Genomic DNA, 24,971 nt, shown 5'->3' with positions numbered 1-24,971 from the left:
ACTTTTGAAGAACGTTAGGATAGATAAGTCACCAGGGCCAGATGGAATATATCCCAGGATACTATGGGAAGCGAGGGAAGAGAGTGCTGTGCATTTGGCGATGATCTTTGCATCCTCACTGGCCACAGGAGTGATGCCAGCTGATTGAAGGGTGGCAAATGTTATTCCTTTGTATAGGGAGTAGGGATAACCCTGGGAATTATAGTTCAGAGAGTCTTATTTCAGTACTGGGCAAATTACTGGAGAAGATTCTTAGAGACAGGATTTCTGGGCACTTGGAGAAGCATAGGCTGACTAGGGACAGTCAGCATGGCTTTGTGTGGGGCAGGTCATGCCTCACGAGCCTGACTGAAGTCTTTGAGGATGTGACAGAGCACATTGATGAAGGTAGAGCAGTGGATGTGGTGTACATGGATTTTTGTAAGGTGTTTGATAAGGTTCCTCATGGAAGGCTCATTTAGAAAGTCAGGAAATATGCAATCCTGGGAAACTTGGCTGTGTGGATTCAGAATTGGCTCGCCCATAGAAGACAGAGAGTGGTGGTAGATGGAACATTTTCTGCCTGGAGGTCGGTGACCAGTGGTGTTCCGCAGGGATCTGTTCTGAGACCCCTGCTCTTTGTGATTTTTATAAATGACTTGGATGAGGATGTGGAAGGGTGGGTTAGTAAGTTTGCTGATGACACAAAGGTTGGGGGTGTTGCGGATAGTGTAGAAGGTTGCTGTAGATTACGACAGGATATTGATAGGATGCAGAGCTGGGCTGAGAAGTGGCAGATGGTGTTCAACCCGGAAAAGTGTGAAGCGATACACTTTGGAAGATCAAATTTGAAGGCAGAATACAAGGTTAATGGCAGGACTCTTCGCAGTGTGGAGGAACAGAGGGATCTTGGAGTCCACGGCCATAGATTCCTCAAGGTTGCCGCGCAGGTCGATAGGGTTGTTAAGAAGACATATGGAGTGTTGGCCTTCATTAGTCGGGGTATTGAGTTCAAGAGCCATGAGGTAAAGTTGCAGGTCTGTTGAACTCTGGTTAGACCACACTTGGAGTATTGCATTCAGTTCTGGTCGCCTCATTATAGGAAGGATGTGGAAGCTTTAGAGAGGGTGCAGAGGAGATTTACCAGGATGCTGCCTGGATTGGAGAACATGTCTTATGAGGATAGGTTGAGTGAGCTCGGGCTTTTCTCTTTGGAGAGAAGGAGGATGAGAGGCGACTTGATAGTGTACAAGATATTAAGGAGCATAGGTCGAGTGGAGAGTCAGAGTTTTTCCCAAGGTGAAAATGGCTGACATGAGGGTCATAATTTTAAGGTGATTGGAGGAACTATAGAGGGGATGTCAGAGGCAAGTTTTTTTTTACACAGAGAGTGGCGGGTGCGTGGAACACACTGCTGGCAGAGGTGGTGGAGGCAGATACATTAGCGACATTTAAGAGACTCTTAGATAGACACATGAATGATAGAGAAATGGAGGGCTATGTGGTAGGGAAGGGTTAGATAGATCTTAGAGCAGGATAAAATGTCGGCACATCGTGGGCTGAAAGGCCTGTACTGTGCTGTAACGTTCTATGTTCTAAACCACCTTGACAAAATGATTTTGAATGTTTTCTTATAATCCACATTCAACCTGAGATTATTCTCAAGTCCTGAACAAACTCACCTCTACCTTCTCCACTACTTGTTTCCCAAAGGAGCAAACCTTGGTTGAGCAAGTGATTGTCATGTTTTCTGAACTCTCATACTGACTTGTGACACCATAGAATGCTCCTGCATCATCTTGAATATTGCAGTTCAGGTCAGCCTATTGAACGCAGAGAAGGCACAGAATCAACATAAAAACACCAAAACAAACTTCACTTCACACCAGACAATAAATCGAAAGTAAACTTTTGCAACATTTAAAATAAAGAACTTGCACTTAAAGATTTTCTAACTAATCAAAGTACTCTGAGATCAGGCAGCGACCGTGAAGAAACAGACTTAATGTTTCACTCAACTTTGATGAAAGGGCATTGACTTGAAAAGTTAACTCTGTTGCAGGGTTTCAACCCAAAACATCAACAATTCCTTTCCTCCCACAGATGCTGCTCGACCCGCTGAGTTCCTCCAGCAGACTGTTTGTTGCTCCAGATTCCAGTATCTGCAGTCTCTGGTGTCTCCAAGTCATCTCTGTTTCTCCCTCCACAGATGCTGCCTGATCTGCTGAGCAAGTCCAGCATTTCCTGCTTTATTTTATGTTTCCAGCATCTGCAGAATTTTCCTTCTGGAAGGATTAAGTCGTCTGACATTGCATTTAATCTGCACACAACAGGCGAGGCGGTTACCAGCTCACCTCGGAGTGCTGGTGCACTTTGAACATTGCTGTTGGATCCCTTCCAGCCAATGAAGAAGAAAGGAAGGTTTCCTTCTGTCTTATGACGACAAGGAAGGCCTTTAGGTCCACGTTGGCTGCCAGGGGACAAATCCCAACAGGGTCCGCTTCCCTCATTTCCTTGAAGCCCTGCATCTATTCTCTCTCACACAACCATCATCGCCCCTAGATTTTTTGCTACTTACCCATACTTGGTGTAATTTACAGCAGCCCATTAACCTACCCACACATCTTTGGGATGTTGGTGGAAACTGGAGCACCTGGTAGAAACCCATGCAGTCACGGGGAGAGCATACAAACACAGCACCGGAGGTCAGGATCGAACCTGGATTCCTCTTCCCTGCCACATCTTGCATCCCTTCCCTGCTGCACTCATGTGTTGGCTTCGGTTACTGACTCAAGTCTCTGGAACATGACATGAACCCACAGCCTTCAGAGTGAGAGGAAATGCTCATGTTTTAAGCTGTTGATTATGAGTTGGCAGATATCTACTGTGCTAAATGCAACAAAGACTTTTAACTTGGAGACAGAGGAGACTGCAGATGCTGGAATCTGGAGCAACACATAAAATGCTGGAAAGAAATTGGGGAGATAGCTGGTTTAAAAATTTGCGGGGGGGGAGGTGCAGCAAGAGGTGGCAAGTGATAGGTGGATCCAGGTGAGGGGGTTGATAGGCAGGTGAGGGAGGGAGGGGGGAGAGTGGGAGTGATGTCAGAAGCTGGGAGGCGATGGATAGAAGTGACACAGGGCTGAATAAGATGGAATCTTATAGGAGAGGACGGTGGACTATGGAATAAAGGGAAGGAGGTGGAGAGGGGAACCAGAAGGAGGAGTGCGTGGGTGAGGGGCAGATCAAGAGAGCAGGGGAGGGGAAAGAAATGGGGTAATGGGGCCGGTGGGGTGGTGTGGGCAGAGGCGAGTGGTTACTGGAAGTTCAAGAAATCGATGAAAAACTTAAACTTGCGCATGTTAAATGCTGCAGATCTACACCGCCTGCTTGTTAACAGAGCCTGGGTTTTAAATTTTCTAATCCTCCCTTTCAACTCCATGGTCTCCCTCTCCCCACCTATATCACCCACTCCTTCAATCCCACAATCTTCAACATCCACATAGAATTGTTGCACCACTGACGGTCATGCATTCAGCTGCCTGAGACCTGAGCTCAAATATTCCCTCCCAAGCACTTTATTCCTTGGAGTGTAGGAGACTGAGGGGCAACTTTGTAGAGGTGTATAAAATCGTGAGGGGGCATAAATAGGGTGAATGCGCACCTCAAAGAAAGGGAACCAAAAACTAGAGGGCATAGGTTTAAGGGTGAGAGGGGAAAGGTTTACAAGGGACCATAGGACAGTACAGCACGATACAAGCCCTTCAGCCCACCATGTTGTGCCAAGCTTTAAACCTTGCCTATCTAACCCCTTCCTCCCACATATCCCCCTATTTTAAATTCCTCCATATGTTTATCTAACAATCTCTTGAATTTGACCAACGTACCTGCCTCCACCACCACCCCAGGCAGCGCATTCCATGCCCCAACCACTCTCTGGGTAAAAAACCTTCCTCTGATATCTCCCTTGAACTTCCCACCCATTACTTTAAAGCCATGCCCTCTTGTATTGAGCATTGGTGCCCTAGGAAAGAGGTGCTGTCTACTCTATTAATATTTTGTACACCTCTATCATGTCTCCCCTTATCCTCCTCCTCTCCAAAGAGTAAAGCCCGAGCTCCCTTAGTCTCTCCTCATAATCCATACTCTCCAAACCAGGCAGCATCCTGGTAAATCTCCTCTGCACCCTTTCCAACGCCTCCACATCCTTCCTATAATGAGGCGACCAGAACTGGACACAGTACTCCAAGTGTGGTCTGAGGGGCAACTTCTTCATGCAGAGGGTGGTTGGTATATGGAACAAGTTACCAGAGGAAGTGGTTGAGGCAGGTACAATAACGACATTTAAAAGACACTTGGACAGGTACATGGATAGGAAAGGTTTAGGGGGATATGGGCCAAACGCAGGCAAATTGGACTAACTTAGATGGGCATGTTGGTCGGCATGGATGAATTGGGTTAAAAGGCCTGTTTCTGTGCTGTATGACCCTAAACCTCTGATAACCCACTAATTATCTCCCACTGTAGGACACCTCTTACAACCTTCCTTCTTTCAATGAGCTTCTGGTTATCTGCCCTAATATGGCTCAGATGGCCCATTGAAAAAATTTGTTCGAAAATGTTCCTGTGAATAACCTTTGGATATTTAGCTCCACTAAAGGTGCAATACAAATGAAAATTATTGCTGTTAAATGCTCTAAACCTTGCTTTATAACAGCCAGTAAAAGAATTTATATGAATAGCTAAGAAGCCTTGTGGACCACAATCACCAACAGACGCAGCCTTGGATTAGGGACAATGGCAAATCATATTGCAGTGTCTGCCTGCACTCAATGCACAAAGACAAAGATAACGATCTACCACCATTAAATGGGTCTCTTTTTCCAGTTCTGGCTTTTGTATTTACAGAGCCTTGGAAAAGACACATGGACATCAGGAAAAAATTGCAGATTCCTGGCAGAAGTCACTGCACCACAGGGAATGTGGGAGCTCAGTGTGTACACTTTTTTCGTTAAATATAGTCCAAGAACAGATGGAGGACAGGAGAGAAGATAGGAATGGCCACTGTCTGTAAGGAGTTTGTACATTCTCCCCGTGTCTGCGTGGGTTTCCTCCCACATTCCAAAGACGCACGGGTTAGGAAGTTGTGGGCATGTTGTGTTGGCGCCGGAAGTGTGGCAACACTTGCGGGCTGCCCCCAGAACACTCTACGCAAAAGGTGCATTTCACTGTGTGTTTTGATGTATATGTGACTAATAAAGAAATCTTATCTTAAATTACTTTTTTGGTTCTGAGTTGAGATAGATTTTTTTTAAATCAGAATCAGATTTATTATCACTGACTTAGATAACATGAACTGTGTTGTTTTGCGGCAGCAGTACAGTGCAAAGACAAAATTACTGTAAATGACAGAAGTAAATAGTGCAGAAAGAAAGGAATAACAAGTTAGTGTTCATGGACCATTCAGAAATCTGATGGCAGAGGGGAAGAAGCTGTTCCTGAATCATTGAGTTTGGGTCTTCAGGCTCCTGTACCTCCTCCCTGACGAACTCAGGAAGGAGGCAGGAAAGCTGGTTTGAGGAAAGTTATCACAAAATCATACAGCATAGAAACGAGCCCTTTCGGCCCAACTTGTCCATGTTGACTATGATGCTCATCTTCACCAAACGCATATCCCTGCATTGGGCCCATCTTCCTTCCCTATCCATGTACCTGTCCAAACACCTTTTGGATCTGCCCTTACCACGTCCTCTGGAAGCTCATCCCAGATGACCACCACCTTCTGTGTGGAAAAACATACCCCTCTGAGCTCCTTTACATTTCTCCCCTCTTCCCTTAAACTTATGCCCTCTGGTCCTAGACTCAGCCAAGGACCTAGGATGTAATGACAGAACAAACAGAGGGGATAAATGGTCTACACCTGTTCCTAGTTTTTGTAGATCACAGGAGCTGATCAATGATGAAGTTAGCATGCACTGCCCATTCCCAACTGCCCTCGTTTGGTTAGTTCAGTCCAGAACAAGGGGTGGCCACTGTTCATTGAACCTTTCACATTCTCAAGGTGAAAGTGGGAGTTTAAAGGAGATGTATGGGGCAAGTTTTATCTATATATCTAAGCACACAGAGAGGGGTGGGTGCCAGGGGCAGTGGTGTAAGCAGACAGGATAGTACTGTTTAAGAGGCATTCAGACAAGCACATGAACATGCAGGGAATGGAATAATATGGATTGTGTGCAGGCGCATGGGATCAGCTTAGTTTGACATCAAGGTCGGCACAGACATTGAGGCCTGAAGGGCCTGTTCCTGTGCCATACTGGTCAATGTTCTGTCCTTAACCTGTTCCACTATGCAATGAGATCGTGAATAACCTGTGCCACCATTCCATTGCCCTGCCTCAGCTCCAACCCTTAACCTGTGTCCTTCCAAAAAATCTGTTAATTGGTCATTCCTCTTGTTTATAGTTCACAGGACTGTAGTGTGCAACATAGCTCATGCATCCATCCACAGAATTGGCTCTTGATTAAGAGAAAATGTGTTGATCACAGACTGCTTCGTGATACGTCAAACCAGCAACATTCCAAGTTTAAGATGCTCATCCTAGTGGTTAAATCCCACACAGCCTCCTCCCACCGCTCACCACCATAATCTAAAATACTCCGAAAACTTTGCCCATATTCCTTTTGCTGCCAGTTGTGGCTCTGTGCTCCCTGATCCATCTATTCCTCCTCCTTACAGGCTATTGACTTGCATCAACCACCTTTTCGTGGCTCACTGCATATTTTGTTCAACTCCATTCTTGTGAAGCACCTTATAATGTTTTATGTTGAAGGCACTGTAGATGTTCTGTTTCGTAAGGAAATCCTGTCAGTGTCTTTACTTTCTTAGGAGGTTGAGGAGGTTTAGCTCGTCACCAAACACCAAACAACTTCTACAGATGGACTGTTGAAAGTATCCTGACTGGTTGCATCACGGTCTGGTATGGCAATTCGAATGTGCGGGAATGGAAGAAGCTGCAGAGAGTAGTGGACTCAGCCCAATACATCACGGGCACATCCCTCCCCACCATCGGTAGTATCTACAGGAGTCGCTGCCTCAAGGAGGCCGCAACATCATCAAAATCCCCACCATCTGAGCCATGCCATCTTCTCGCAGCTACTGTTGGGCAGGAGGTACAGATGCCTGAAGTCCCACACCACCAGGTTCGGGAACAGCTACTTCCCTTCAACCATTCGATTCTTGAACCAACCGGCACAACCCTAATCACTACTTCAGTAATAGCTACACCGGGACCATTTGCACTAAAATGGATTTATTTTTGTTCTAATTGTGTTCTTTCTTCTAAAAATTGTGTATAATTGATGTTTAATTTATGTTTTTCTGTGAATGCTACTTATCTGATGCTATGTGCCTGTGATGCTGCTACAAGTAAGTTTTTCATTGCACCTGTGCATGTGACAATAAACTCGACTCTTGACTTTTTCTGAAGTTACTCTGCTCATTTAACAATGGGTTATGCCTCAATGTACCACACAATGATTAAGATAGGAACAGGACCTCAAAGCCTGAGGAGGCTCAATCCCTGAGTAAATTCAGCACTGCTTACACTAACCCCAAAGCCCCTGGATCTTTAAATATTAAGGGAGCCATATGGTTCCAAGGCAAGGGACCAACTGTGCTCTTATAGAATGGTGGAGCAGGTTCAAGGGCCTGAATGCCCCACTGTTTTTTGTGCCCACTGTGGGACTTAGAAGTTTGAAGTATTCTCAGCTGTTTTGATCTCTTTTCCCTGCTGTTGTTAATTATATGAACAACATGTTAATGATTGCCCAGAGTACTCCCCACCCAGCAGCCCCGTGGAAACTTCACCATCTCTCAAGAATAGAGGCGGGAGATTTCTTCACGCAAAGTGCGGTGCGTATTTGGAATGAGCTGCCAGAAATAGTGGTCGAGGAGGGCAGGTTCAGAGAGCTATGGGCCAAACACGGACAGATGGGATTAGCTCGCTGGGCAACACAGTTGGCATGGACGGTTGGGCTGGAGGGCCTGTTTCCATGGTGTATGATGGCAATTAGGAGTGGGCTGTAAATGTTGGCCTCGCCACTGATGCCTTGATCCCAAAAATGAATGAAAAAGCAAATCTTACAGATTTCTACAGATGTACGGTGGGGAGCATTCTGACTGGTTGCATCACAGCCTGGTATGGAGACTCCAATGTACAGGATTGCAAGAGGCTGCAGAGGGTTGTAGACTCAGCCAGCTCCATCACGGGCACAACCCTCCCCGCCATCGAGGACATCTTCAAGAGGCGGTGCCTCAAGAAGGCAGCATCCATCACTAAGGACCCTCACCACCCGGGACATGTCCCCTTCTCGTTACTACCATCAGGGAGGAGGTACAGGAGCCTGAAGACCCACACTCAACGATTCAGGAAGAGCTTCTTCACCTCCGCCATCAGATTTCTGAACAGTCTATGAACCCTTGAACACCACCTCATTATTCCTTTTTTTGGACTATATTTGTAACTCAAAGTAATTTTATGTCTTACACTGTACTGCTGCCACAAAACAACACATTTCACGTCATGCAAGATACTGATAATAAATCGGATTCTGAAACAAGTACTGGTCTGCCCAGGGTTCAACAGGGTTCCGTTCCTGAGAAACGTTCTTAACCCAAACAGTTTGTAAATTGGAAATGCAGCAACTTGACAATACATCTCATTAAAAACACAGGCCAACCAAGGGCAACTTAGTTAAACCAAGGCATTTAACTTAGCGTAACGCTTTGCAGCGCCAGCGACCCGGGTTCAAATCCGGCCTCTGTCTGTAAGGAGTTTGTACATTCTCTCCATGTCTGCGTGAGTTTCCTCCAGGTGCTCCAGTTTCCTCCCACATTCCAAAAGACATAAAGGTTAGGAAGTTGTGGGCATGCTATGTTGGCGCCGGAAGCGTGGCGACACTTACAGACTGCCCCCAGAACACTCGACGCAAAAGATGCATTTCACTGTGTGTTTCGATGTACATCTGACTAAAGATATCTTATCTTATTGTCACAAAACGAGCTCCCTCACGGCAGGAGATGCCTGCAGCCCCACAGCAACCAGCAAGTCCATCCCACCGGTCTCCCAAATCACGTTCATGTGTACGGGCAGTACACAAGTAGGGTGTTCAAAACTTGGGGTGGACATGTATACATTAACAATATTTAGGAATGTTTGTGCACCAAGGATATTCTGCTCAAAGGAAATGAAACTGTGACTCAAACAATGAGGAAAGTCCAGATTACCAAGAGCCTTAATTATTGACTGAGTATTAATTAATTACTGTCATCTGTGATACTTCTCCCTCTCTCCTTGAAGGGCTGTCACACACACGCTGATGTCCCAAAAGCTGTTGCCTGTTTCACCTGACTTACATGCAGAGAATCTAAAGTGGATTCTGCTGACAAATTATCAGCCTTAGATATTCAAAAGAAAGATGAAAGTTGCCATTCATCACACATCGTGCAAAACACAGAAGTGTCAGCAATATAAAGGGGCTGTGAAGATGCACAAGGTATAATTGCAAAGAGCTCTGGCAAACTGAATAACGGAAGTCCAACACCAAAGCCTGTTCTGTAAATTGAGCCAATGTAAATGCAGTGATTCGCAGACTAGAAAAATCAAAACAAAAACTGCAGATGCTGAAAAAACTCAGGTCAGACAGCATCTGTAGAAAGTAGTCAACGTTTCAAGTTTTTGACCCTTCATCAGAACTGAGGGAGTTGGCTTTCAGTAGATGAGGTGGGGGAAGGATGTGTAGAACACAGGAAATGTCTGTGATAGGATGAGTCGAAATGGCTGAATGGGGACAGTTATGAGCACATTAAATTTCTGGGTTTGTGCAATGAGTTGTGAACGGGACGGTGGAGGGAGATGCCCAGCAGGCTAGTGACGTCCACATCCAATACATGAACAAAAACTCGAGGGGGAGCGGAGCCAGAGCAGGGTGTGGGGGAGGCGGGTGCAATGCTTGAGGTGAGAAGGTAAAACACGAATGAAATATTGGGGGGGCATCAATAGGGTTGATGGAGAAACTTCTCCCCACAGCAAGAGGGAATAAGCTTAAAGTGGGGGTGGAGGCTTAAGGTGAAGGAGAGAGGCTTTGAAGGGAATCCAAGGAAGAAGTTTTTTGAAACCCAGAGGGTGTTTGGGATCTGGAACACATCACCCAAATGGGGCGTGGAGGCAGAGACTCTCACAACATAAGAATTATCTGGATGAGCTTGAGTTGTTAAAGACACAGAAGGCTATGAACCAAGCACTGATAAATGACATAATATAGATGGGTGCTCGATGGTCAGAGTGGACATCTCGAACTTCCTGGCTGCCCAGAGGGGCTTGGGCCATTTATCTGAAGTACATCACAACCCTCCAGGACAATACCCGCACCAGTATCCAGGCACAAACTGTTTGAGGACTTGGTGTGCAGCTTAAAGTCACAACACAGACACTGGCTGTTTGTTGTGCAACAACTGACGTCACAGATACAGGCAAATAGCATGCAGATGGAATTTCTAAGGCAGAAATTGGCACAAATTTGGGTTTTAAATTAATTTGCTTGGGGTACACGTAAGACAACGGTGGGATACGAGAGAGTCCCTTGAACTGGTGTCAAAGATTTTACATTTCAAGCCATGGCATGTTCTGGAAGGCAGAAAATTGGTTTATTATTGTCACATGTACTAAGGTACAGTGAAAAACTTTGTTTTGCATGCCATCCATACAGATCATTTCATCACATCAGTACATCGAGGGAAAACAATAACAGAATGCAGAATAAAGTGTTACAGTCACAGAGAAAGTGCAGTGCAGGCAGACAATAAGGTGCAAGGTCATAACGAGGTAGATTGTGAAATCAAGAGTCCACTTTCTCGTATTAGGGAAAGGTGATATTATTAGCTCTAGTGAGATGACCTCCCTGCCTTCCTGAAGAGCTCTAACCTTTGAACTGACTGCAAAGATTAATCATTCCAATGGATATCTTTTGCAATAAACACTAAATTTCACATCTGAATGGTTCAAATCAGTAAAGCCTACATTTCAGTCGGGAATTATTCACGTGTCCCTGCACAATAAGTTAATTGCAAATCCCAGAGGGGGTAAATACCAGTTTTATTAACCATAAAGATCATGTCTTGTAGTGGTCCAAGTCACTCTGTAATTGTCAGCAGAATGTAGCCTTTTGCATGCCAGATATGATATTCACATCCTAGATAGAGTCATATTCATTACAGCACAAAGCAGGCCCTTCGTCCCACAAATCCATGCTGACCATCAAGTATCCAACTAACCTAATCCCATTTACCAGCACTTGGCCTGTTGCCTTCTATGCCTTGGTGATTTAAGTACTCGTCTTAAATGTTGCGAGTCTCTGATTCTACCACCCCCTCAGGCAATGAGTTCCAGACTGCAAGTAACGTCTCAGTGAAACAAAACTTTTCCTCAGGTCCCTTCTAGTTCACTTACTTTTCTACAAGGATCAGTGCTGGGACCACTGTTGTTTGTGATCTACATAGAACACTACAGCACAGTACAGGCCCTTCAGCCCACAATGTTGTGCCGACATTTTATCCTGCTCGAAGATCTATCTAACCCTTCCCTCCCACATAGCCCTCCATTTCTCTATCATTCATGTGTCTAAATCCCTTAAGTGTCCCTAATTTCTCTGCCCCCACAACTCTGCAGGCAGTGCGTTCCACGCCCCCACCACTCTGTGTAAAAAAACTTACCCCTCGCGTCCCCCTTATACATTCCTCCAATCACCTTAAAATTATGTCCCCGTGTTAGTCATTTTCACCCTGGGAAAAAGTCTCTGACTGTCCACTCGATCTATGCCTCTTATCATCTTGTACACCTCTATCGTCACCTCTCATCCTCCCTCTCTCCAAAGAGAAAAGCCCCAGCTCGTTCAACCTATCCTCATAAGACATGCTCTCCAATCCAGGCAACAACCTGGTAAATCTCCTCTGCACCCTCTCTAAAGCTTCCACATCCTTCCTATAATGAGGCGACCAGAACTGAACACAATACTCCAAGTGTGGTCTGACCAGAGTTCTATAGAGCTGCAACATCACCTCATGGCTCTTGAGCTCAATACCCCGACTAATGAAGGCCAACACTCCATATGTCTTCTTAACAACCCTATCAACCTGCATAGCAACCTTGAGGGATCTATGGACATGGACCCCAAGATTCCTCTGTTCCTACATGTAAATGATTTAGACAAAAATGTAGGTGGGTTGATTAGCAAGTTTACAGATGACACAAAAATTGGAGGAGTTGTGGACAGTGAGGAAGGTTGTCAAAGGACAATGCGTGATACAGACCAGTTGGAAATGTGGGCAGAGAAATGGCAGATGGGAGTTTAATCTACACAAGTGTGAGGTGTTGCCCTTTGGGAGGTCAAATGTAGAAGTATGCAGTGAATGGCAGGACCCTCAGGAGCACTGATGTGCAAAGGGATCTCAAGCTGACTCCACTGTTCAACTAGATCATGCCTTGTTCACTTTCCTGTCCAATCTCCGTACCCTTAGATAACTTCAATATTCAATGATCTATCACTCCCAACGATCCAAAATCCCAGCCCCCTGGGGCAGGGAATTCACAAGGTTCCAAAGTGCATCTCAACGCATCCTTAATAGTTGTACAGTACAGAAACAGGACCTTCCACCCAACTGGTCCATGCTGACCAAGATTCCCATCTAAGTCAGTCCCATTTGCCTGCGTTTGACCCATATCCTTCTAAGCCTTTCCTATCCATGTACCTGTCCAAGTGTCTTTTAAATGTTGTTAATGTACTTGCCTCAACCACTTTCTCTGGCATCTCGTTCCATGTACTGACCCACCCTCTGGGTGAAAAAGTTGCCCCTCAGGTTCCTATTTAAATCTCTCCCCTCTCACCTTAAACCTATGCCCCCTAGTTCTGGATTCCCCAACTCTGGGAGAAAAATTGTGCACATTGACGCTATGCTCCTCATTTTGTACACCTCTAAGATCAATCCTCATTCTACGCTTTAATGAAAAAAGTCCAACATCTCTTCATAACAGTCCCTCAAGTGCCAGCAAAGGGTGACCAAAACTGAACACAATATTTTGTTTCCCCCCTCCATTCCCCATTTCTTTTTTCCCTTTTCCTTGGAGCAGACTCAATGGGCCGAATGGCCTGCTTCTGCTCCCTTGTCTTGTGATTCCAAATGCGGCCTCACCAACACCTTGTACAGCTGCAACATGACATCCCAGCTTCTATACTCAATGCCCTGATTGATGAAGGTCAGTGTGCCAAAACCCTTCTTCACAACCCGGTCTACTTGCAACTCCACCTTCACGGAACCATGTACCTGTACTCCTCAGAACTCAACATCAGAATCAGGTTTATTATCACTGACGTATGTTGTGAAATGTGTTGTTTTGCAGCAGCAGTACAGTGCAAGACGTAAAAATGACTAAGTTACAAAAATAAATAAATAAACTGCAAAAGAGGAATAAAGAGATAGTGTTCATGGACTGTTCAGATATCTGGTGGAGGAGAAAAAGCTGTTCTTGAATTATTGAGTGTGGGTCTTCAGGCTCCTGTACGTCCTCCCCAATGGTAGTAATGAGAAGAGGGCATGTCTTGAATGGTGAGGGTCCTTAGCGATGGATGCCGCCTTCTTGAGGCACCGCCTCTTGAAGGTGTCCTTGATGGTGGGGAGGGTTGTGCCCGTGATGGATCTGGCTGAGTCTACAGTCCTCTGCAGCCTCTTGCGATCCTGCGCATTGGAGCCTCCATACCAGGCGGTGATGCAACCAGTCAGGATGCTCTCCACCGTACATCTGTAGAAATACTCCTAGGTCCCTCTGTTCTACAACACTCCCCAGGGCCCTGCCGTTCACTGTGAAAGTCCTGCCCTCATTTGTCTTCCTAAAATGCAACACCTCGCACTTATCTGAACTAAACTCCAAAGGGTAATTAAATTACCCCTCGTTTTGGTTCTGTTCTTAAGTTCCAATCTCTCCAGCAAGGATGTTGACAAAACATCCTACGACTACAAAACTTTGAGGCAATCATTCAAACACCAAATGGAAAGTTAGTCAGGCCAAAACAAAATAACCACTTGAGCATGGAGTAACCACATGCTCAAGTTCAAATGCCTGATCTGGCAGGTCATGGGCCAGAATTCCTCTGGTGTCACGTTTGAATAAATGTTGGCCAGGCCACCAGATGGAGCCTTGTGCACGCAGGAAGTTACTGGGAGCCAATTCCAACTTCCTGCCAGGCCCAAAGTGAAACAGACTGGATGCGCTCACCTTCCCAACCCGCCTGTGATTATCCTGCAAACTACAGTTCATTACAAGATTAATCTCCAGAGCAGGGCCGCCAGCAAAGAACTTCTGAAGAATTAAATCACAGAAGCAATATCATTTTTGTTAAAACAGTTTCATAGTCATAGAGCATACAGCGCAGATACAGGCCCTTCGGCCCAACCAGTCCATGCCGACAACGGTGCCCACCCAGCGAGTCCTAATTTCCTGCGTTCAGCCCATATCCCTTCCAAGCCCCGCCCCTCCACGTACCTATCCAAGTGCTGCTTAAACGATACTGTTGTACCTGCCTCACCCACTTCCTCTAGCAGCTCGTTCCATACACTCACCACCCTCTGTGTGGAAAAGTTGCCCCTCAGGTCCCTTTTAAATCTTTCCCCTCTCACCCTAAATCTATGCCCCCCCCCACACCCCCCACCCAGTTTTGGACTCCCCTACCCTGGGGAAAAGACTGTTACCGTCCACCTTATCTATGCCTCTCATAATTTTAAACAATTCTCAGGTCGCCTCATAATTTTAAACATTTCTATAAGATCGTTTCATTTAATCACAATAGTAGAGGTAGTTAAATAATCTGAATGGTCGTTGAATGATCCAGCACAGGAATTATAGTTGGCCCAAGCAGCCTGTCCCTTGTATCCAACTCGTTTAATCCTGCCTGCTCTTTCTTCATAGTCCTACAAAATAGGCTCCTTTCACAATAAAGATGAGCTCTTGATCTCTCAACTTACCTCGTCACGGCCTCCACTTGTCTGCCTGCACTGCACTCTCTCTGTAACTAGCATTATGTCCCGCATTCTGTTATTATTTTCCTTCTGCACTACCTCGATGTACTTCCGTACGGAATGATCTGTCTGATGGCACGCAAACAAATGCCTTTCACTGTATCTCAGTACGTGACAATAATAAACCAAATTACCTCCCTCATTTGATTCCGTGCTTCATCTTCCTTTCCCATCAGATTCGATCATCTGCAGCCCTTTGTCATCTCCACCCATCACCTCCCAGCCTCTCCCCTCTCCTCCATCTGCCTACCACCCCTCATTATGCCATATATTTATATAGAACCAGAGCATTCGCAACCAACGGGAGGTGGTGTGGGCCCACATGACCGAGGAGCATCTTGAGGTGGAGAGGCAGAGAGATTTGGGAGAGGAATGCCAGAGCTTGGGTCTGAGCCAGCTGAAGGCACTGACATCAACAGTGGAGCGATCTTCCTAAGTCTACCTCCCAAGATTGTGGATCTGTCTGTAGGTGGGCACATTGCTGCTCTTTACATAGTGGAAGGTGATGGTGCGAGGAATGACTAAGAGGATAAAAATTAAAGCAGTGCAATGACATCAGGTGTTATCAGGGAGGAGATCAGAGAGGGATTTTAAAACAGGAATACAAATTTTAGGATTGTGTACAGTTTACGTCACCTTGTTAAAGGAAAGGCATCATTAAGCTGGAAGGAATGCAAAGAAGATTTACGAGAATGTTGCCAGGACTTGAGGGACTGAGTTATAGGGAGAGGTTGGACAGGCTGGGACTTTATTCCTTGGAGCATAGGAGACTGAGGGGTGACGTTATGGAGGTGTATAAGATCATGAGGGGCATAGATAAGGTGAACACAGTCTTTTTCCCAGGGGAAGGGAACCAAAAACTAGAGGGCACAGGCTTCAGGTGAGAGGGAAAAGATTTAACAGGGACCTGAGGGGCAACTTCTTCATACGGAGTGGGATCTGTAGATGGAACGAGCTGCCAGAGGAAGTGGTTAAGGCAGGCACAATAACAACATTTAAAAGACATTTGGACAAGTACATGTATAGGAAAGGTTTGAAAGGGATATGGGCCAAACACAGGCAAATGGGACGAGGTCAGGTGGGCACCTTGGTTGGCATGGACGAGTTGGGCTGAATGGCCTATTTCCGAGCAGTATGACTCTACGAATCTGAAGCTTGGTTAACTGGGAGCCGGTGTTGGCGAGTGAGCCGGATGGTGCAAGTTACGACTCAGGGTAGCAATGACTTGGAGAATAGAAAGATGGTGTCACCCAGGATGTCCACAGGTAAAAGGCATGGAGTTGGGTTTCAGAAGCAGATAAACACATGTGGAGGCAGAGATGGGCAAAACAGAGGTGAAAAGCTCATTGCAAGGTTATTTATCAGGCTGTAGAGAGTCTGGTTCAATCTCAGCCAGCTGCCAGGGAGTTGGTGGCTAGGGAATGGAGCTTGTCAAAGGGACCAAGGGCAAGGGAAGATGGTGGTGAGCTGGAGTCATCAGCATACATGTGGAATTAACAGTGTGCTTTCAATGTTTCTGAAGAGCAGCAGGTCGATGAAGGATAGGGTGGGACTTTGGGGGAAACCTGGAATTAATGGTGCAGACACAGGATGAGAAGCTATTGCTGGCATTACACCGGAAAGACTGACCCCCCCAGCGAGCATGGTCACCCAAGCTGGACAAGAGCCTGATCAACCATGTCAACGTTTGGAGATACATTGAAGGGGAAATCGTTCACTTTGTTACACTTGTTCAAGACGTTAGTATGAATACATGGATTTTAGTAAGGTGTTTGATAAGGTTCCACATGGTAGGCTTCTTCAGAAGGTCAAAGGCCAAGGGATCCAGGGAGGCTTGGCCGTGTGGATTCAGAATTGGCTTGCCTGTAGAAAGCAGAGGGTTGTGGTGGAGGGGGTGCATTCAGATTGGAGGGCTGTGACTAGTGGTGTCCCACAGGGATCGGTTCTGGGACCTCTACTTTTTGTGATATTTATTAATGACTTAGATGAGGGGGTGGAAGGCTCGGTTAGCAAGTTTGCAGACGACGCAAAGATCGGTGGTGGTGTGGATAGTGTGGAGGGCTGTCGAAGCTTGCAGGGGGATATTGATAGGATGAAGAGCTGGGCTGACAAGTGGCAGATGGAGTTCAATCTGGAGAAGTGTGAGGTGGTACACTTTGGAAGGACAAACTCCAAGGTGGAATACAAGATAAATGGCAGGATTCTGGGTAGTGAGGAGGAGCAGAGGGATCTGGGGGTTCATATCCACAGATCACTGAAAGTTGCCACACAGGTGAATAGGGTAGTTAAGAAAGCTTATGGGATGTTAGCTTTCATAAGTCGTGGGATCGAGTTTAAGAGCCGCGAAGTAATGATGCAGCTTTACAAAACTCTGGTTAGACCACACTTAGAGTACTGTGTCCAGTTCTGGTCACCTCAATATACGAAGGATGTGGAAGCGTTGGAAAGGATGCAGAGGAGATTTACCAGGAGGCTGCCTGGATTAGAGAGTATGGATTATGAAGAGAGACTAAGGGAGCTCGGGCTTTACTCATTGGAGAGGAGGAGGATGAGAGGAGAGATGATAGAGGTGTTTGAAATATTGAGGAATAGATAGAGTGGACAGCCAGCGCCTCTTTCCCAGTGCACCAATGCTCAATACAAAAGGGCATGGCTTTAAGATATTGGGTGGGAAGTGCAAGGGTGATGTCAGAGGGAGGTTTTTCACCCAGAGAGTGGTTGGTGCATGGAATGTGCTGCCTGGGGTGGTGGTGGAGGCTGATACGTTGGTCAAGTTCAAGAGATTGTTAGATAAGCATATGGAGGGAATTAAGATAGAGGGATATATGGGAGGAAGGGGGTAGATAGTCTTAGGAGTGGTTTGAAGGTCGGCACAACATGGTGGGCCGAAGGGCCTGTATTGTTCGATGGAATCAACTGGGAGTGTGGAAAACTGACTTTAGGGATTCTGGGAAAGTATAGTTTGGGAGATGGCAGTGCAGTTCGGAACCTTAGAGAGGAAGCAGAGACTGGATATGAGATGGCAATTTGGGCATAGCAGTCAACAGTTTCTTGAGCAGATGATGGCAGCTCGAAAACTGTATCCAAGATCAGTGAAGCATTAAAAAAAAGACACCAGCTACAATTGGGTTGAGGTGTGGGGGCAGGAAGGGTTGCACCATCTCAGGGTGACTGGGATGGAGACGGGAGGCATGGTCAGGATAGTTGGGAGCATGTATGGTGAGAGATTGCAGGAAAGGTGTTCATAGAGTTCATATACAGCACAGAAACAGGTCCTTCGGCCCAACTGGTCCATGCCGACCAAGATGCCCCATCCAAGCTAGACCCATTTGTCTGTGTGTGGTCCATAACCTTCTAAACGTTTCTAATCCACGTACCTGTCCAAGTGTCTTTTAAAAGTTGTTATTGTACCTGCCTCAACCACTCCCTCTGGCAGCTCGTTCTACATAAACACCAACCTTTGTGTAAAAAAAAATGTTGCCCCTCTCAAGTTCCTAACCTTTCCCCTCTCACCTTAAAACTTTGCCCTTTAGTTCCTGATTACCTAACCCTAGAAAAAACACCGAATGAGTTCAACCTATCTGTGCCCCTCATGATTTTATACATCTCTATAAGATCACCCCTCCTTCTCCTGTGCTCTAAGGTATAAAATCCTAGCCTGTCCAACTTCTCCCTACAACTCAGTCTCTCAAGTCCTGGCAGCATTCTTGTAAATCTTTTCTGCACTCTTTCTGGTTTAATAACATCTTTCCTAGAGCAGGGCGACCAAAACTGAACACAATACTATTGCTGGAAGTACTTATCCTGTTCCCTTTTGAAAGTGATTGAATCAGTGTTAGCCGTCCTTTCAAGCAGCAGGTTCCTAATCACAATTCTCAGAAGCAAATTGCCCATCTTCCTGCTGGTTCTTTGCCGATCACTTCACACTGAGTTCTCTGGTTACTGACCCCCCCACAACTGGAAACCTCCTTCTCTGTGCTCAAGACAAGTTTGATTGCTTCCATTTTGTCTCCCCTTCTCTGCTCTAAGGAGAATGCCAGGGAGTCCTGGACCAAACATGTTCTGAAACTGGAACTAGCGATTTCAGGAGTGAGATTAGGAAACACCTCTAACACTTCAAATTTTGAAGTTGAGATTGACAGATTGTGTTATCCAGAGGTATTACGGGATATTTAATGGTGGAACAGTCGCAAGGTGCTGAATAGCCTTCTGTTCCTTTCTCAGTCAGGTTACAGAGGGTCTATTTGGTCTCCTATAGGAGCGGCAGGTTAGTCATAGTGATGACAGGGAGTGTGGCTAGTGTTGGGGGGAGGGAAGGAGGGGGGACGGAGGGAGGGGGGGAGTGCAGGGGACAATTGGAGGAATGCATCATAGAATTGTACAGTACAGAAGAACGCCCTTTTAGACTACCTCATCCAACGACCACGGGGCATATCTGTGCCAATTCCATTTGCCTGCATTAGGTCCCTCTACACCTTTCCTATCCAAGTACCTGCCCAAATGCATTTTAACTGTACCTGCCTCTACCGCCTCCTCTGGCACTCTTCTCAGATAACCACTACCCTCTGTGTGGAAAAACTTACCCCCTTTGCCTCACCCTCTTGCCTTAAAAATGTGCCCTCTAGTTCTAGACTCCTCTGTCCTGTGAAGTCTGTCTGTCCTATTTATACGCCTCATCATTTTATAAACCTCTAAAAGCTCACCCCCCTCAGTCTCCTTCACCCAGTGAGAACAAACCCAGCCTGTCCAATCTCTCCTGATAACTACAGCCCTCCATTCCAGGCAACATCCTGGTGAATTTCTTCTGCACACTCTTTTGCTACCACATCCTTCCTGTGTTGTGGTAACTAGAACTGTGGACAACTACTGTCATGTGACAAGACCCCAGAACCAGGTCCAAGTGACACTGTGTTGAGATCTTCGAGGCTTGAACTACACTTTCCCACCAGCCACAGTAAGAAATCTGTAAGCATGGTGGGAAAATGAAGTCCTTGTAAATAGGAATAAAAATTAAATACTGAATGAGGGGGAGAAAACATGAATTAATGATAATTCTGATGAGGAGACTGCATTGATTAATGGCAAACTAGACCGTGAATGTGGGCAGAAATTCTTAATTTATCCCTCGGATACAAATAAAACATTAGCTAAGATTATCAGATATCAACAGACCTACTTATCCAATGAGAAAATTAGTTTAAAACAAAATTGTTATGGAGAGAACACTCAAAGCCAGAATATCATTATCCATCCCTAACTGTCCATTGCTTACTGGGCTATCTCAGCAGACAGCTAAGAGTCGACTGTGGTCTTGAATCACACATTGTAGGACATTAGTGAAACAAATGGGTTTAATAGCAACAATCTGGTGGTTTCTCAATATTACCTACATTTGCTTTCATTACAGATTTATCTGATTACTTGAATACAAAATCCCAAAATGCCTTGATGAGATTCAACATCATGTCCCCAGGTTAAAAGTCCAACAATTTAAGCACTATAATACTACATCATACGTATGTATGCAGATGTGCATGTTTGCATTTATATTAACTAAGCAGCTGAAAGAATTTGCATATACTCAGGTCAGCTAATAAACAGCATCTTACTGAGACAAACGTTCATAAGTAATTAAACTTCACTCAATGAACCACTGACATCCTTTATTCTGGACCTTGCCCAAGGCTGAGATCACATTATTGGAAAGGAATACTACTGTGTTTAAACCCTGTCAAACTTCTACAGATGTACAGCAGAAACCATTCTGACTGATTGCATCACGGCCTGGTGTGGAAACACCAATGCACAGGAGCACCAGAGGCTACAGAGAATGGTGGGAATTAGCCAGTTCCATCACAGGTACAGCTCTCCCCATCATCGAGAACATCTACAAGAGGCGACGTCTGAGGAAGGCGACATCTGTCATCAGGGACCCCCACCATCCGGGCCGTGCCCTCTTCCTGATGCTGCCATCAGGCAGGAGGTACAGGAGCCTGAAGACCCACACCCCAGGGTTCAAAAACAGCTTCTTCCCCACTGCCCTCAGGTTCTTGAACCGACCTGAAAAACCTCAATTCTACCTCAGACTACATTTCCCTCAACTTTCACTATTGTCGTACGTTGTTTTTTTCCTTGCAAGTTACATATAGTTTACGTTACTTTAAGTTTATATAATTTCTGTTTGTCATGTTCGTAATGTACTGAGCTGCTGCTACAAAAGATCCATTTTCATGGTATTTATACCCTGGGTATGTATGCGCATGACAATAAACTTGAACTTGGATCATAGCTGAAGACTGAGACAGTGAACTAGAAGTTGCAGACTGATCCATTTGGTGCCATTTACTTCCTCAATGAATGGACATTCAGTCAGATTTATATTCACAAGAATCAACAGCCTTCTACAAAAGAACTAACAGCACAGAGACAGGCCACCATTTAATCTAACAGGTTTCTGCTCCACAAGACTCCTCAATGTACTGCATCAAATGTATTCTTTTGCCTTCGTCATCACTTCTGAGGGACTTCGGGTTAACATCGAAGAATCCTCCCCCAACTCCCGAGGCTGGCTTGAGATGTTCAAATCTCTGGAGTGGGATCTGAACCCACAATCTTTTTCCCCCTAAAGGATGAAATCACTGCCAACTGGGTCATGACAGATAAAATCTAAAAAGAATTCATCGAAGATGGAGTGACGTGCTTACCCAGAATTTCACTAGGAAAAAGGCATTATGAGGTCCTTTTCCATATAGTTCTTTAAGGCCACCTTTCTTCTCTGGGAACTTATCATAGATTTGGCGAATATCCACAGATTCGAGCAAGGGGTCACTGTAGGAATGGTTGGTCTGTCCAATATGTACAAAGAGGTGCTTGTTATACTGCATGAAAAGATGAAAAGTACAATATTATCATTTCTATAGACACAAATCGAACTTGCACAATATCGTCTCACAGATCATGCAATTCACAGGCCTGGGCTAATAATTCAAAGAATGGAGGTTCACATTCTACAGTGGGAGTTGGAGAATTTTAATTAATGGGAAAAAAAACCTGGGAAGTACAAGCTTCAAGAACTCATCAAAACAACTTTAACCTTGCAGCTGATGCAAAGTGAGCAACTTTCACATCTATAATGAAACCAGATCAGATTCTCTCTAATTGTCTGCATCCACAAGCTGGCTTTAAACCCTGGTCAGATTCTATTTAGGAGCCTCCGTGAGATTGTACACATAAGATTATAAGAGGCAAAGATAGAGCAGACAGCCCAGGGGCGACGTCTAATACTGGAGGGCTTGCATTTAAGGTGAGAGGGGGTAAGTTCAAAGGAGATGTGCAGGGCAACTTTTTTGTTCCCACCCCCCCCCCCCCCCAACAGAGAGTGGTGGGTGCCTAGAATGCACTGCTAGGGGTGGTAGTGGAGGGGTGATACAATAGAGGTGTTTAAGACGCTCTTAGATAGGCACATGAATGTGCAGGGAATGGAGGGGCGTAGACATTGTGTTGGCAGAAGGGATTGGTTTAGTTAGGCATTTAACTAATTCAGCACAACATTGTGGGCCATTGTGTTCCTGTGCTGTACTGTTCTATGCCAAACCCCTCCTCTACCCTACGTTGCACTATTTAGTAAGTATGTTAATTTTAGGGTTTTGTTATCATGGATAACATTATAATCAACCAGAATGGAGATGTATGGAGATTTTACTGACAACGTGGTGGTCATATTTAGGTGACTGAGTTTAATTTTACACAGACAACTAATTTCTGGAGGAGTTACCTTGCTTTTATTGGGAGAAGTTGCTGTAGGTTCTGTTCCCTCCAGTCTTTGAATGTGTTTCCTGAATAAACTGATTATTTTTGCTGCAAGTTACACATGCTCCTTCACCTCCAAATAACTTCCATGTCTCCACCAAAAGTGTATTTGACAACAAACCATTACAGGTAGATCGTTATTGTTACATCGTTCATTCAGCCATCTTACAAGCATCTTTAAAACAAAGACTTCTTATTCAGCAAATTTACAAAAATATTCAACTATTTTTCTTGACGTTTTAAGCTTAAAAATAGCACTGCTGTATTAGGAGCTGGCATTGACATTGGGTGACCCTATGAACACTATGGAAGCAAGAATACCAGGAAGATGCTACATTCCCATAACCACTGCTTCACAAATGTCCTTTCGAGAAGGAAACTTTGTCAGCCTGGGGAGCAACTGTGACACCAGTTCCCACTCAAAGCAACTGACCTTTAACGGCCTTCTGAGTGCAATTCAAACAAAGATTGTTTTATTCAATAACATACAATAACCTTTTTGCTTCACTTTAAGCTTAAAAGTAGGAAGCAGTCTAGTTGGACAATATTGATTGGGAATGAGTGCCAGTGATTGCTAAACCTGAGAACAAGTAAGATAATCAGCTGCTAATATCCATGCATGACATTTCATTCCACTGTTGATCAGAGTACCAGACTCAATGGAAAAATATCTTTTGAGCTCAAGGTCAAGAAAAGTGGTTGAATTACTTCACCTGTCAAATTCGCCCGTCCATTCATTCAACACAGAAATGAAAATATTAAAAATGAACATTTCTAGAGGATGTATTGTTGTTGCTGGAACATAACTCATTTTTAAAACCAGCATGTTTGTGGAGAAAAACAAAAGATTGAGGGAGCTTTCTCTGGCCTGTTTATGGGGGAGTAGACTGCATTGCTTTAGGCGTGGAATTGTGAATTGATTGCCTGGGTTGTAATATCCATCAAGTGTAACGATGATCCAAACCAGGATGAATAGTGAAATGTAAGTGGTCACATCCGGAGTTGTTCCTTCAGAGTTGACAAGCAGAATTAGCTATGCAAACCTTACCGAGTCCGGGTCTCTCTGTTGTTCCAGAAAGGCTGAGAATTCCACAAGTCTAAGTTTTGATGTCCCAATGGAACGGCCTTGCCACGCAGGGACTGAGGGGGTTGGGGCAGCTGTGGACTCATAACCTGCAAACCAAAAACAGAACAAAATTCTGATTGCCTTCCACATAACCGCAGAAGCTAAACAGACAATAGGATAAAACCACTGGTCTATGTGCCTCCTGACTAGTCTGTGATGTGTGACTCAATTAAATCAAACTCCAGAGCAGCCATGTAGATCACACACATTCAGAAGGTGGCAGCTAATCACCACCGGATCTCACAACACTCACACCATTGAAAGCACAGATCAACTTTGTGTTATCAGCCAAAATGCTTAATTAGAGGTGTGTCCTGGGTAGGATTTTAGGATGAGAGGGTCTCTACTTCCTCGGAAGGCTAAAGAAATTCGGCATGTCCCCCTAAACACACCAACTTTTATCGATGCACCATTGAAAGCATCTGGATGCATCACAGCTTGGTACGGCAACTGCTCTGCCTGGGACCTCAAGAAACGGCAGAGAGTTGTGGTCACAGTTCAGCACATCACGGAAACCAGCCTCCCCTCCATGGACTCTTGTCTGTACTTCTTGCTGCCTTGGTAAAGCAGCCGACATAATCAAAGACCCCATCCACACCAGACATTCTCTCTTCGGATACAAAAGCCTAAAAACACGTACCACCAGGCTCAAGGACAGCTTCTATCCCGCTGTTATAAGACTATTGAACGGTCCCCTAGTACGATAAGGTGGACTCTTGACCTCATAATCTACCTTGTTATGACCTTGCACCTTATTATCTGCCTGCAATGCACTTCCCTGTAGCTGTAACACCTTATTCTGCATTGTTATTGTTTTACCTTTTACTACCTCAATGCACTGATGTGATGAATTGATCTGTATGGATGGTATTCAAGGACAAGTTTTGCCACTGTACCTCGGTACAAGTGACAATAATAAATCAATTCCAAT

At 45.1% G+C, this 24,971-nt stretch overlaps 1 protein-coding gene across 9 annotated transcripts in view; it reads right to left on the bottom strand.

Annotated features, from left to right (window-relative positions):
- The window catches only part of LOC127577647 (transcriptional enhancer factor TEF-1), a 264,344-nt gene that overhangs the window by 23,441 nt on the left and 215,932 nt on the right, over positions 1-24,971 (bottom strand). For all 9 annotated transcript variants that reach the window (XM_052029006.1, XM_052029013.1, XM_052029014.1 and 6 more), the window contains 3 exons: positions 23,963-24,087; positions 21,810-21,983; positions 1,662-1,802 (listed from right to left, as the gene is read on the bottom strand). In XM_052029006.1, coding sequence (XP_051884966.1) covers positions 1,662-1,802; positions 21,810-21,983; positions 23,963-24,087 — 440 coding nt within the window. The remainder of the gene's footprint in view (positions 1-1,661; positions 1,803-21,809; positions 21,984-23,962; positions 24,088-24,971) is intronic.

Source organism: Pristis pectinata, chromosome 14, assembly GCF_009764475.1.
Source record: "Pristis pectinata isolate sPriPec2 chromosome 14, sPriPec2.1.pri, whole genome shotgun sequence".
Lineage (NCBI taxonomy): Eukaryota > Metazoa > Chordata > Chondrichthyes > Rhinopristiformes > Pristidae > Pristis > Pristis pectinata.
Note: the sequence above shows the minus strand (reverse complement) of the source record. Positions and strands in the feature narration are given on the sequence as shown.